Raw genomic sequence first — 13,277 nt, 5'->3', positions numbered from 1 at the left:
ATTCCTTTGAATTCATTGAACCTGTTTGGCACCAGTTGCCAATTTTCTCAATATGTTGCACGTATCATTCTTTCATGCCTCAATAGTATGGCTTATGGTTACCATCACTTTAACAGCAGCATCGGGCTCTTCTACTTCTAGTGCTGCTGTTTCTACAAGAAGCCCAAGCTCATCAATTGCAGTACCTGCACCGTCACAGTCTGTCGTCTCAAGCTCGAGCACAACATCTACACTCATTTCAAGCACTTCAAGCAGCTCTAGTTCTAGCTCCAGTTCTAGCTCGTCCGCTGTTATTATCCCAAGTTCTAGTTCGACTTCATCTACTTCCTCATCTACATCAACGATCTCATCTTCTGTTTCCGCGGTTGCTTCTGTGACATCTACCATCTCAACTGCTTCAAGCAGCATTAGGTGAGTACATAGCATGTAATATATGCTATATCCAGCTACTTACTCTTAATAAGTTCTTCAAGTACGGCTCAAAGCTCTACAGTTGTGCCTAGCTCATCTTCTCAACCTATTATTCCCTCGTCCGGATCATCATCAAGCTCGTCTACTTCGACGACCGGAATTTCTAGCTCTTCACGGCCCATTATACCAAACCCCAGTCAAACATCCACCATAAGGTAAGTCAGTAACTATACTCTCGTTATCAAAGGTCGTCTATTGACATGTTCATTTGAGCAGCAGCTCTCAGGGTTCCTCCGTAACTACAGGCTCAAGCACTGGCAGCAGCTCATCAGGTGCAGCTAGTGCATCATCCAGTACATCAAGTGGCTCAATAAGCTCATCATCATCCAGTAGTTCAGGAGGTGTGCTAGCAACAACAAGCTATGCCGTTTCGTCCGGGACATCTACTATCACACCCGTATTTCAACAAACAACATATTCGCAGTACTCTACTCTATCCGGTACTGTGACCTCAAGTACCACAGAATCAAATGGTCACATTGTGCCCCTGATCATCTGGCCTAGGGGTCTAGGATGGACTTGTATTCTCTTCTGCGGTGGAGGAGGAGGAGGTGGAGGTGCTGCTTTTGGAGGCGATATTCCATTTCCAACCGATCCCCCGGAAGAACCAAACAGCACCCCAACAAATTCAGACACACAGCCAACATCGACGGGAAAATCTACAGCCTCTAGCTCATCAAGTAGCTCCTCTAGCTCCTCGAGCTCCGGCTCGTCAAGTTCTGCTGTCTCATCAAGCTCATCAAGCTCGTCCTCTGGAACCTTTTCGATTTCTGTCTATCCTTCGGGCATTGCGGATACGTTTGAATATGTAAGTGCGGATGGGTCGATATCTTCATATTTGGCAAAGATACGGAGTGCTATCAGCAGTATGGACAATGGTAGCTCCTCTGTCGCTGTTCAATCTTCAAGTTTTACGACGTCAGCGTCACCAAGTCCGACTGTAACAGTCACCACGCCAACCTCTACAACTATGCCCTTGTCGTCGGCTACGACTGCATCCGGTACGAGCACACGATCAGCATCGAGCACGGCCGTAGTTTCTACATCGGCTTCATCTTCAGCAGCACCGATTTGTAGTGAAGGAAACAACTCGCTTATGGGCATGAATAATAACCCTTCGTCTTGGTGTTTCTGTGGAGGACGTGGACCCTTCTCGACAATTCCGTCGGCGACGACATCGTACTGTGATTTTTCTACCTTGCCTACGCAGACTATTTCTCTGACCTCGATATCGACTTCGATCGCTACCGCATGCTCTATCACTACGTAAGTATTCTTAGTATCTACCCAACATACTTCCTTCAAAATCGATTGCTAACTCATCGAACAGAGGCACATACACCGTTCCAGGGTCTGCCAGCACTACCGTGGACACCTACTGCCAATGCGGTGACACGATTGCTGGCATCGGAACGACGACGAGTGGTAGCGTTGTTCTTGCAGGCTGTGAGATTGCTACCCCCTGGCCAATTGTTTCCACCATCTCCACTATTCCACCACCACCATACCAGACAGGTACCTGTGACTTGCACGTTTTTGAGGCATCCGAAAGCTACGCACACCCTTTATACGTACAGTTGAACATTACCGACGGGGCCAACAATCTACTTGCCAGCCAGGATTTCCAAATGAAGTGGGGTGACAACGCTACCGTCTCAGCCAGTGATTCAAAGCTTCCGTATGATATTGATGTGGACTTTTTGAGATCCACGTCGGAATCGTCAAAGAAAAAGCGAGTGATCGTGCCTCCACCGACCAACACCGTAGACTGGGAGGATTGGATTCTTGCCATATCCGCCGGGGGTACATCGTGGACTGATAAAGAGACTGACTCGTCAAATTTACCGTATTGCAGCGTTGGTGGATGGGACAATGGCAATTTCTGGGACTGGTTGGATAGCGTAGTTACCCTGGGTGGTGATGAGCATTTGCCGGTAAGTTAATAATGTCTTTCTGTGCGGTTTTACTTGACTTTAGGCTGATGATGGAATAGAATCGACAGATGGACTGCCATTGGGCGTGCTAATTGATTTCATATACACCTTCCCATTTCGGTAATTTGGGTATATCGTTTCTTTCCTTGCATGTAACGAGAGAACCACGTGTGTTCCTTGTCAATAAGGAAATTCCAAAGTGACAAGGTCTAGATCATTTTTAGCTCTTCTATCGATCTAATTGACTTTCCTGTTGTCCACGTATGTCTGGTTAAATACATATAGGCAATAGCAAAAGTTCCCAGTTTATATACATTGTACGTAAATGTACGCATTGGCACATGCATTAGACATAAGGTGAGATTTTAGCTTACGGCGTGGCGTTGGCAGGATTCAAAACTCCATTGATCGACGAAACATTCTCCAACTTCAATAATTAGGCTAAAATCCCTTTCATGATCTCGAAAATTGTTGGCTTGCGCTTTGGCTCGGAGCATCTCCGAGATGCCGCTCAACCGAGTAAAACAGCAGCTCATAAGTCAAGGTTATTTTCAATTTTGAATTCGATGACAAAATAAACGGTTGCGAGTAGGAATAAGCTTAAATAAAATATCTCTCATATTCTGAATGGCAAATATAGAGCTCAGCTGCGGGAGTACTCCGACCCCGGATACATGTTCTCTAATTAGGTAACTCTTGTACAGTCTGTGCACATTAAATTGTTCTGTTCAAGGTCATTTCTTCTCCACACTCCCCTCATTGATCTCCGGTTTCTCAATTCTCCAGAATCACCTCATCGCTAGACGGCCGACCCAACTGCCATAATCAAATGCCGCATGTGGGGAGACAGACATGCATGCGTATGTAGTAAGCAGAGCTCTTCAGGCTAAATGCAGCAAAACAGGACAATGACGCAGATCTACAGGCTTACCACATGAAATTATCCGTGATGATCATCGGTTGGGGTTGGAGTGTGGGGAAGTATGCAGCAATTTGGAGTGGTCAGACGTAGCAAGGGCAAGAATAATTTCCAGGAAAGCCGACAAGGTAATAGGAGGAATGTTATAAGTATCATCATGTTCTCACATGTGAAGGTCAATTGAGGAGGCCTTCAAACCATCTTGATTTCTCACTGGTGAAGGCTTAATTTCTTCATGATGGTCTACACCGCACAATTTTTGGCAATGGCTGCGGCCATGCTGCCCAGTGCAGTGTTGGCCCAGAACAACCAGACCTATGCCAATTACTCCTCCCAATCACAGCCGGATCTCTATCCACAAACTCTGGCCACCCTCAACCTGTCCTTCCCAGACTGTGTCAATGGCCCTCTCAAAGACAACATTGTCTGCGACACCTCCGCAAACTACGTCGACCGCGCCGAAGGCCTCATCGCACTCTTCACCCTCGAGGAGTTGATCAACAACACGCAAAATAGCGGCCCCGGAGTTCCACGCTTGGGTCTGCCTCCGTACCAAGTCTGGAGTGAAGGGTTACATGGCCTTGACCGAGCCAATTTTGCGAAATCCGGCGACGAATGGACGTGGGCTACATCGTTCCCTATGCCGATTTTGTCCATGGCTGCACTCAATCGTACGCTCATTAATCAGATTGCTGGCATTATCGCTACCCAGGCTCGTGCGTTCAATAATGTTGGTCGTTATGGACTTGATGCCTATGCGCCGAACATCAATGGCTTCAGGAGTCCACTCTGGGGCCGGGGCCAGGAGACCCCAGGAGAAGATGCTAATTTCCTTTCTTCGTCGTATGCATACGAATACATCACGGGTCTGCAAGGTGGTGTTGATCCGGATCATCTCAAGATAGCAGCAACAGCAAAGCATTTCGCTGGATATGACCTTGAGAATTGGGGCGGTAACTCCCGCTTAGGGTTTGATGCGAGTATCACCCAACAAGATCTAGCTGAATATTATACTCCTCAGTTTCTGGCAGCCTCCCGTTATGCGAAGGCAAGAAGCTTCATGTGCTCATACAACTCTGTCAATGGTGTTCCGAGTTGTTCTAGCAGCTTTTTACTACAGACTTTGCTAAGAGAGAACTGGGATTTCCCAGAATATGGTTATGTTTCATCAGATTGTGATGCGGTTTATAATGTATTCAATCCTCATGGTTATGCTAGCAACCAGTCTGCTGCTGCTGCCGACTCACTCAAAGCTGGAACAGATATCGACTGTGGACAGACGTACCCTTGGCACCTGAATCAATCTTTCATTGAAGGTTCTGTAACTCGGGGGGAGATTGAGCGTTCTATCATTCGTCTGTACTCTAATCTCGTCAAGCTTGGTTACTTTGACGGCGATAAGAGCGAGTATCGCCAGTTGGGCTGGAACGATGTCGTGACGACAGATGCATGGAACATTTCCTACGAGGCAGCTGTCGAGGGTATCGTGCTTCTCAAGAATGATGGCGTGTTACCGCTTGCCAAGAAAGTGAAGAGCATTGCTCTTATCGGGCCCTGGGCGAATGCCACTGAGCAATTGCAAGGCAACTATTTCGGCACTGCTCCGTATCTGATTACTCCCTTGCAAGGTGCTAGTGATGCGGGATACAAAGTCAACTATGCTCTCGGAACTAACATCTCGGGTAACACTACGGAGGGCTTCGCGGATGCAGTAAAAGCAGCTAAAAATTCAGATGTTGTCGTGTATCTCGGGGGAATCGACAATACCATTGAAGCCGAAGGTACCGATCGTTTGAATGTTACATGGCCCGGAAATCAACTCGATCTTATCCAAAAGCTCAGCCAGACCGGAAAACCTTTGGTTGTGTTGCAGATGGGCGGTGGACAGGTTGATTCCTCATCCATCAAATCCAACTCTAAGGTTAATGCTCTTGTCTGGGGCGGATATCCAGGTCAATCGGGTGGTAAGGCCATTTTTGATATCTTGTCTGGCAAGCGTGCTCCAGCCGGTCGTCTTGTATCGACGCAATACCCGGCGGAGTATGCAACTCAATYCCCCGCCACAAACATGAATCTCCGACCAGATGGCGCGTCGAATCCCGGCCAAACTTATAAGTGGTACACGGGCACTCCCGTCTACGATTTCGGGTATGGATTGTTCTACACCACCTTCAAAGAAACCGCGCAGAAACTAGGATCGTCATCCTTCGATATCTCTGAAATCATCTCCTCGCCCCGTTCACCCAGCTACGAATATAGCGAGCTTGTGCCGTTCGTCAACGTCACAGCCACAATCAAAAACACTGGTAAAACCGCATCTCCGTACACAGCCATGCTCTTTGCAAACACCACCAATGCTGGCCCCGCACCCTACCCTAACAAATGGCTTGTGGGATACGACAGACTCGCAAGCATCGAACCCGGAAAATCGGTCGATCTCGTCATTCCCGTGCCTATCGGCGCGATTGCCCGTGTGGACGAGAATGGAAACAGGATCGTGTATCCGGGTGATTATCAGTTGGCGTTGAATGTGGATCGGTCGGTTGTGTGGGATATCAAGTTGACGGGCGACGCGGTGACTATTGAGAATTGGCCGTTGGATGAGCAGGAGATCAAACCCGATTCTACCTAATTAAAGTCGATTTTAATATGTTAATGCCAGGTCTTGGCTAGAGTATCTAATAAGATAATAAGATCGTCAATCTGTTGATTGTGTGCATTGAGCATTTCCTTTCGTTTTTGAAGTAGCTCAAATACGTTCTGAGTTTAAATATTCGACTGCTCGTAAAGTCATTCAGATAGATATAGCAGGCATCTGATCAATTCTCGACCTCTCGAACCTTAAACTCAAACAAGTCATTCGACTCCACTGCATTCCGATCCCTCATCTTCGTCGCCGTCGTCACACCAGCCACGGGCACCTTGATCTCAAGTCTCTTTCCCTCCTTGGCTTCTTGACCTACAAGCGGATACGCAAACGGAAGATACTCTGGCATCAGATCCAGCTGACTTAGAATTGTGCCCTGGTCCCATGCGATATGCTCATGATACAGCCTGTCGCCGCGGATGTTGACTATTGCTGTCATTGGGATTTGGAGTTTTTTGCCTGTTGGAGGAATGCCGGGAACACTGTATTTGGAATGATTAGTATGAAACGAAGCCGGTTAGAAGAAGGGGACGTACAGCCAGTCTACTTCACAGTCATGGGTGATCTTATAGATGAATTCGTCGACGATCCTGTCTATACCGACGGTGCGACTGATAACTTCCATCTCTGCATCTGCCGGATTTTTAAAAATGAAGTGATTGGCGTAGAAATGCGACAATTTCTCTCGGCCAACGCCGCCGGTCATCTATCCAAAAATTCCGACTTAGCTCACTATCATTCAAACGTAGGACACGCTGGAATTGACTTACAGTTGGAATATGATTAACATACGGCTCCTGCACCATCGTACTCATCGTCCACTCAACGGACCGATTCTCAAACTCGAAATAGGTATGCTCATCCCAAATCTGCTCTAGGTCAAAGTAGGGGCCATTAATCAATGGCTTTAAAAAGGTCAGGTTTCGCGTGTGTGATAGTGCTTCAAGAGAGTAAGAAAAGTCATCTTGGAACGGGAGTGCGAAGGAGGACGATTTTGCGCTGGGGTAAGTGTATAGCCGGTTCGTGGGTATGTTGTCGCTTGTAGAAGATGGCTTTCCGGAAAGATGTTTCAGACACAGAATCGGAGATTCTGATAGCGAAGGCTCCTCGGCTGAGTTGGCGTAGATGACTACACCCGAGATCTCGGTTGTGGATGACAGCAACGGAGCTACAAGATTCCACAGATGGCCGCTGTATACTATACTTTTGTCGGTTTATTTTACCAATTTATCGTGTAATGTTTGACTTACCAACTAGGCCGACTTTCTCCTTTGTCACACAACTACCCGACTCGAAAACCGCCTCGATTGCCCGCTGCAGAATGTTCGCAGATAACGCGCTTTCCTGAATCTCGACAACCGTATAGCTTTCCTCGGCCCATTTGATCAGTGGCGAGGGTACGCCATCAATGATCGAAAGGTTTGATTGAGTCGAGTCCGGCACGACAATGATCATGCCAGGTCCTGTTCCTCGACGAGACAGTGGTTGTAGAAGGGAGACTCCAGGACTTATCGTTGTGCAGCGAGGCACGGGGAGCGGGGGAGGCGGCTTGCTGACGTCGACGTACATGTTCTTGTATAATTGGAATTTGTCTGCTTGATTGTTGCCCTCTCAGAATTATTTCGAGTCAATTGAGGTATAAGATTATAAAGAAAAGACTAATCATGCAACGGCTCGTGATCTTAGAGTATACTGATAAAAGTTGCATGAGATAAGGCTCTCGGAACATATCCGATGCTCCTCCGAATAGGTACGGGTAACGGCTGCCTTCCAGCTCGGCAATGTTCCCCAATGGTACATATACCACATAACTCCCAGACTACTGTATAGCACGACGTATCTCAGTCTATTGTATGTTCCAAGGTTGTGATTAAGAAGTCTTTTATATTGGTTTCCTATATACAGTAACGTTTTTCATCCAATCTATCTATCGTCAAAGCCCGAGATATTTCCAAATCATGTTAGACAGTAGACAGCGACGCATTTATATGGGCTCATCTCTAGGTTCAATCAATACTTCGTTGACTGAAACATGTGACGGTTGTGATAACGCGTAGATGATCGAGTTGGCAACGTCACTTGGGTCCAGTATCTGAGCTCCAGTTGGCTCCCCGTATTTCTTGATTGCTTCAGCGTCGGTAGACATGTTGAGGAGATCGGTGGCGGTGTTGCCTGGTTGTACACTGGTAACACGGAGTCCCTTACCGGCGGTTTCGAGACGTAGTGATTGTAGAGTTGCTTCGACGAAGAATTTGCTAGCCGAATACACACCCAGTCCTGGGAACACTTTTCGTCCTGCGTCGGATGAAATAGCGACGATATGTCCACTTCCTCGGGAAAGCATTCCCGGGACAGTACTTGACAAACAATGCAAGAGACCTTTGCAATTGACGTCCACGGTACGTTCCCACTCCTCGGTCTGTACATTCGCCATCATGGTGAAGTACATAACACCGGCACAAGAAACAAGGATGTCAACAGGTCCAAGCTCATCGGTCGCCGCACGAACAAGCTCCTCCACTTGCTTCTTGTCCGTAACATCGGTTGCCCGTATGATACTCTTGCCCTCAGCGACACCAAAGTTGCGCTGAACAGCCTCTAAAGCCTCCAATCGTCTAGCACCAAGTGCGACATGACAACCTTGCTTGACCAATGCCAAAGCAACAGCAGCACCAATGCCAGATGACGCACCGGTGATCACAGCAACACGCCCGTACAATGGCGATCTGTTGGCGGGCTTTGTAGACATGGCGACACCCTTTCGAGGAGCTCGCGGTAACCAGCCTCTAGCGAACCAATGGCGAGTATAGGTGCTTAGCAACGCAGTATCGACCTTGGGTCTTTCTACTGCAATTCGGAAAGGCCTTGTTTTGGCGTTGTTCAAGACGACAATGCCTTTCAAGAAGTCCACGGTCGGCATGCCACTTCGAAGAATATCCACAGTAAACGCACCGTCCCCACCTTTCACAGTACCCCGCTTCTCATTCCATAAAGTTACCCATTCATCCCATCCTAAAGGTTTCGTTGGGTATCCCAGTTGCTCGAGCTGATCAAAAACTGACCTGATGGTGATGGGATCGGGATCACCCAAGTGGAATATAGTTTGTTGAGCAGCCGTTTGGGAAGAAAGGTGTATGATCGACTTGCTGACAAAGTCTACCGGGGTCATCTCGGCTCGCCAGCCATCTACATCCGGCGCATATCCGAGTCTAATTGATTCGACTATAATCGCAGAAAGCAAATCCCATGCATTGGAAGCACCGGTCGTGCTGTGTCCACTAATAGTTCCTGCTCGATGAATTTTGACCGGCAATCCACGGCGCCCGGCTTCCAAAACCAGTTGCTCGGCCACCCATTTTGTTTGCCCATAGCCGTCAGGAAGCTTTTCAGGTACATCCTCAACGGCCAAGATGGTATCTTCTGGCCAGCCATCCTTGCCCGATGGCGGTAACACTCCGTTTGTGGACACGTACTGTAATGTTGCACCGCTCTTGCATGCGAGACGAATGATCTCTCTCGTACCTTCAACATTAGCCTTTTGTAAAGCAGCGTATGGGTATACGAGATTGACGGTCGCCGCCGCATGAACTATAACTTGAACACGGGATGCCAAATCGTCGAATTCCTCGTGAGACAAGCCAAATTTGTCCAAGGACAAGTTGCCGGGGAGGATCTCTACTCTTTCCATGATCGAATCACGCCACAAGCCCAAATCTAGCAGGTTCTTGCGAATTCTTGCAACTGCTTCCGGCTGACCATCCAGTGTCGGGTGGCCGAAACGTACAAGACAAATGATCTGTGCGCTAGTGCATTCTAATAAATCGTTGAGCAGAAAGGCGCCGAGGAAGCCAGTTACTCCGCTCAGGAGCACGGTCTCTGCTGTATCAATGGGTCGGAGGTTGACATTATGAGGCCTGATGTCATCGTCTAACGTAGAGTCTTTTCGTAGGATAGAAGGGAGTTCTGCTTGTACTGCTGCACTGTGACCGTCTCTTGCCGCGCGAACGGCGGTAAGATGACCAGCCAGGGTAGGTACCTCGGCAAGTCGTGCAATAGACACCCGGAAACCGTAATTCTTCGAAAGCCGTGAAGACAAGTCTGCCAACATCAATGACTGTCCGCCTAAAATGAAAAAATCGTCCTCTGCTTTAAGACTCTCTTGTGGTACTTTGAGAATCGCGGCCCAGAACGCAGCAACATCTTTGAAACTGACTGAATCTGACAGGGTTCGTTTATGGTTGCCGTTGGCTTGAGCTGGCTTTGGTGGTGGCGGAAGGTTTTTGATGTCTACTTTGCCGGAGACTTCGTTTGTAGGCAGAGCATCCATCTCAACCCAAAGCGTTGGAATCATGTAATGTGCAAGATAAGGGGCGAGGGCACGACGCGCTTCGGGACTCCGTCCAGATTCATCAATGACGATAGGTGGACGACCTGATGAGGCATCGCGGTCGCGGACGACATACGCAACCAACTGTCTTTCCAGTCCTTCACCGTGGGCGACTACACTGCATGCACAGGCAGCAAAGCGTTTCAGGATTTCACTCTCCACTTTACCTGGTACGACAGAGTAGCCACGCAGCTTGATCATAGTACCCACTCGACCACTGATTTCTAGTATCCCAGAAGGCAAAATTCGCGCTCGATCGCCCGTCTTGTACATGCGAGCACCGGGAGTCGTGTCATATGGATTGGGAGTGAAAGCTTCAGCCGTGGTCTCTGGACGGTTGATATATCCCCAGGCCAACATTGATCCGCCGATAAAGAGCTCTCCGACTTCGTTAGTGGTCATTCGTTTTCCTTGTTCGTCAAGAATATAGGTATGCTCAAGGTCCATAGGGGGTCCAACAGGACAATATAGAGAATTCTCGTCGTACATTTCACGAATGTCTCCGCATGCAATCTCATGAGTCTCGCAAGCACTGTAACAATTTAGTAGACGGGTGTGGGGAAGGGCTTTCATCGACCGGCCGGCAAGATCAGTGGTGACGACTTCACCATTGAACCAGAGAGTGCGGAGTTCTGGTAGGCGAGTTCTAATATCTGGAGCAGAAGCAAGTACAGTAGCAAGAAGAGTTGGCGTCATCAATGTCTCCGTGACATGCTTCGAGGCAAGTAGGTCGACCAATGCAGCAGGATCGTAGCTGACTTCGTCCGGTACTACTACAACGGTAGCTCCTCGTAATAGCGGCCGTATTATCTCCCAAATAAAAAACACATTGCATGCCACTCGGTCGCCGGGCTTGACATCTTGCACGAGAAAGCGTAGATTGTATGAAAGCACGGGAGCTCGGTGTGGGTTTGCGATACCCTTGGGCTTGCCTGTTGTTCCGGAGGAATACGACACAAAGCACAATCGGTCCAAATCGTCGTCTGCAGGTAAGGGACCGGGATCTTTGGCATTTCCATTCGGCTCTAACAGAGGCTGATCGATGCAGATTACGGGTACTTGTTTCACGACCTTGGATTTCTCCGAAGAGTGTGTAATGACTACCACTGGTTTCGCATCTTCAATCACGTCTGAGAGTAGTTCGGGGGGGTAGGCCAACTCGAGCGCGAGAAAAGCACCACCGGCACGCAGAATAGCCAAACAAGCGATCACGTAATGGGCGCATCGCGGTAAAAGTACGCCGGCTTGGATGTTGCGACCAACGCCGTAGCCGCGTAGACGCCTAGCGAGCGTGTCTACCTCGGCATCCAGCTGGGCGTAGGTGTATGTAACGTCGCCATCTTCCAGGGCCACGGCATTGGGACTGACTTCGACTTGCTTAATGAAAAGAGCCGAGAGGTCTTTGGTGGTGTCGATCACGGGCAATCCTTTTGTCATTGTATTGTTTTATTGCATGCACTGTTACAATCGAACAAATGAACCCTGGGCATGGATTGTACTGACAGTCGAGCTCTGGAAAGTTCGATCGATCGTTCGGCCGTCTTGAGTGGATTGGCGAAGGCGTGATTGATATATATATAGGTAACGCTTCTGCAAGAGCCCAGCTGTTTGTCTGCGTGATCGCGAAAAGCGATTCCGGCGGCTACGGTTAAAATTCTATTGCTCTGTGATAGGTTCGATAATTGGCATGGCGGTATATGAAGCCGGTCTGGAAATAGAATCGGAGGGGTGAGTCTGACTAAGAGAAATGCCAGACGACGTATCAGAACAGTGTGAAGACCGGGAGCAAAAGAAACGTGGACGCTTCTCCAGAAACAAGACGGTAGAGACTGAGGGGCACCAACATAGACGAAAACTTTGTGGAACACGATAAGGCGATAAAGCTCGGTGCCTTGATGCCTTGGTGCCTTGATCGGTGATGAAATCTTGCTTTATCGACCACAATATCTGTTCCAGAAGCATCCAGACTGGCCAGTTCAGATGGAACTAGTCTAGAGTTGGTTGGATTTAGATGGAAATTAAAAATGTTGAGCCAATAGTGAGGCTGGAATTGCGCGGTCAGGAACCGACTTTTCCAAAAGAGGGCTAGTCTCCCACACTTTCGTTGAGATCCGGTCATGATTCCATGCACTTATTTGCATGTGTTAACGGCGAACTTTTTTGGGGGGCAAGCTTGTAGTTCTTCAAAAGGGAGTATGTTGGATGACTTGCTTTAGTTTTTAGACTGATACCTGTTATCTTCATACCAAAGATCTACAATGACATCAGTACTATGCAGATTCACACCGCCGCATTTTTTTTCCTGCCATTCCTGGCCAAGTGGAACGTCTGGATGTTTTTTATGTATGTGTCGCGTGACGCGGCTGCTTTATATCTTTGCTTTTTCTTTTACCTGGCCCAGCCTACATAGTATATTGGTCCTGCGGGGTTCCTCCATATGTACAGTACTCGTATTCTTTTGGCGGGCAATAGGCCGAGCCAATCGTAACTATCATGCGGTCATGGCATGTCTAAGAAGCATTCGTTACACTGCGCAACGGTAAATCGTCTGTCGCTCAATTTATTTATTCTTGATAGGCCACCCGGGCAGTAGCCATGTGTAATGGATAGTAAATCTTGGAAGTATCTACCATGTAGTATATGTATGTACATGTGTAGGTAAGCCTCAAAATGAATCTACCCCACAGCATTGACAACTTACCTAGGTATATATATATGTCCCCAACTACGATGACCGACAACATTGAAGTTTAAGCCTAAGCCTCGCGGTTTGCATGATCAATTGGCTGTACATTAATTAAGAGTTAGTGAATATGTTGGGTATATACCTACATTTATACGTGCCCACTAGGTAAGGTCACACAACAAGTCAAGGTTAGAAAAGCATTGCTACTGGACGAGAGTATATGCAGAGTTGCA

At 48.1% G+C, this 13,277-nt stretch overlaps 4 protein-coding genes across 4 annotated transcripts; 2 read left to right on the top strand and 2 right to left on the bottom strand.

The window, feature by feature from the left end:
* Positions 1 to 94: 94 nt before the first annotated feature.
* On the top strand, positions 95 to 2,497 carry BHQ10_002582 (uncharacterized protein; the record flags this gene model as incomplete). The annotated part of the gene is made up of 6 exons (XM_040874744.1): positions 95 to 411; positions 474 to 626; positions 802 to 1,279; positions 1,381 to 1,544; positions 1,802 to 2,405; positions 2,465 to 2,497. The coding sequence occupies 6 exons, from the start codon at positions 95 to 97 to the stop codon at positions 2,495 to 2,497; spliced, it is 1,749 nt and encodes a 582-aa protein (XP_040731087.1).
* Positions 2,498 to 3,589: 1,092 nt separating this feature from the next.
* Positions 3,590 to 5,956, top strand: BHQ10_002581 (uncharacterized protein; the record flags this gene model as incomplete). Its single annotated transcript, XM_040874743.1, has 1 exon — positions 3,590 to 5,956. One exon carries the CDS (start codon positions 3,590 to 3,592, stop codon positions 5,954 to 5,956), a length of 2,367 nt encoding a protein of 788 aa, XP_040731086.1.
* A 187-nt stretch (positions 5,957 to 6,143) lies between these two features.
* BHQ10_002580 (uncharacterized protein) lies at positions 6,144 to 7,540 on the bottom strand (the record flags this gene model as incomplete). The annotated part of the gene is made up of 4 exons (XM_040874742.1): positions 6,144 to 6,453; positions 6,508 to 6,677; positions 6,742 to 7,169; positions 7,222 to 7,540. 4 exons carry the CDS (start codon positions 7,538 to 7,540, stop codon positions 6,144 to 6,146), a joined length of 1,227 nt encoding a protein of 408 aa, XP_040731085.1.
* A 415-nt stretch (positions 7,541 to 7,955) lies between these two features.
* On the bottom strand, positions 7,956 to 11,795 carry BHQ10_002579 (uncharacterized protein; the record flags this gene model as incomplete). The annotated part of the gene is made up of 1 exon (XM_040874740.1): positions 7,956 to 11,795. One exon carries the CDS (start codon positions 11,793 to 11,795, stop codon positions 7,956 to 7,958), a length of 3,840 nt encoding a protein of 1,279 aa, XP_040731084.1.
* Positions 11,796 to 13,277: the final 1,482 nt, after the last annotated feature.

Source organism: Talaromyces amestolkiae (genome assembly GCF_001896365.1).
Source record: "Talaromyces amestolkiae strain CIB chromosome Unknown scaffold3.1, whole genome shotgun sequence".
Classification (NCBI taxonomy): domain Eukaryota; kingdom Fungi; phylum Ascomycota; class Eurotiomycetes; order Eurotiales; family Trichocomaceae; genus Talaromyces; species Talaromyces amestolkiae.
This window is presented reverse-complemented; position numbering and strand designations above follow the sequence as displayed.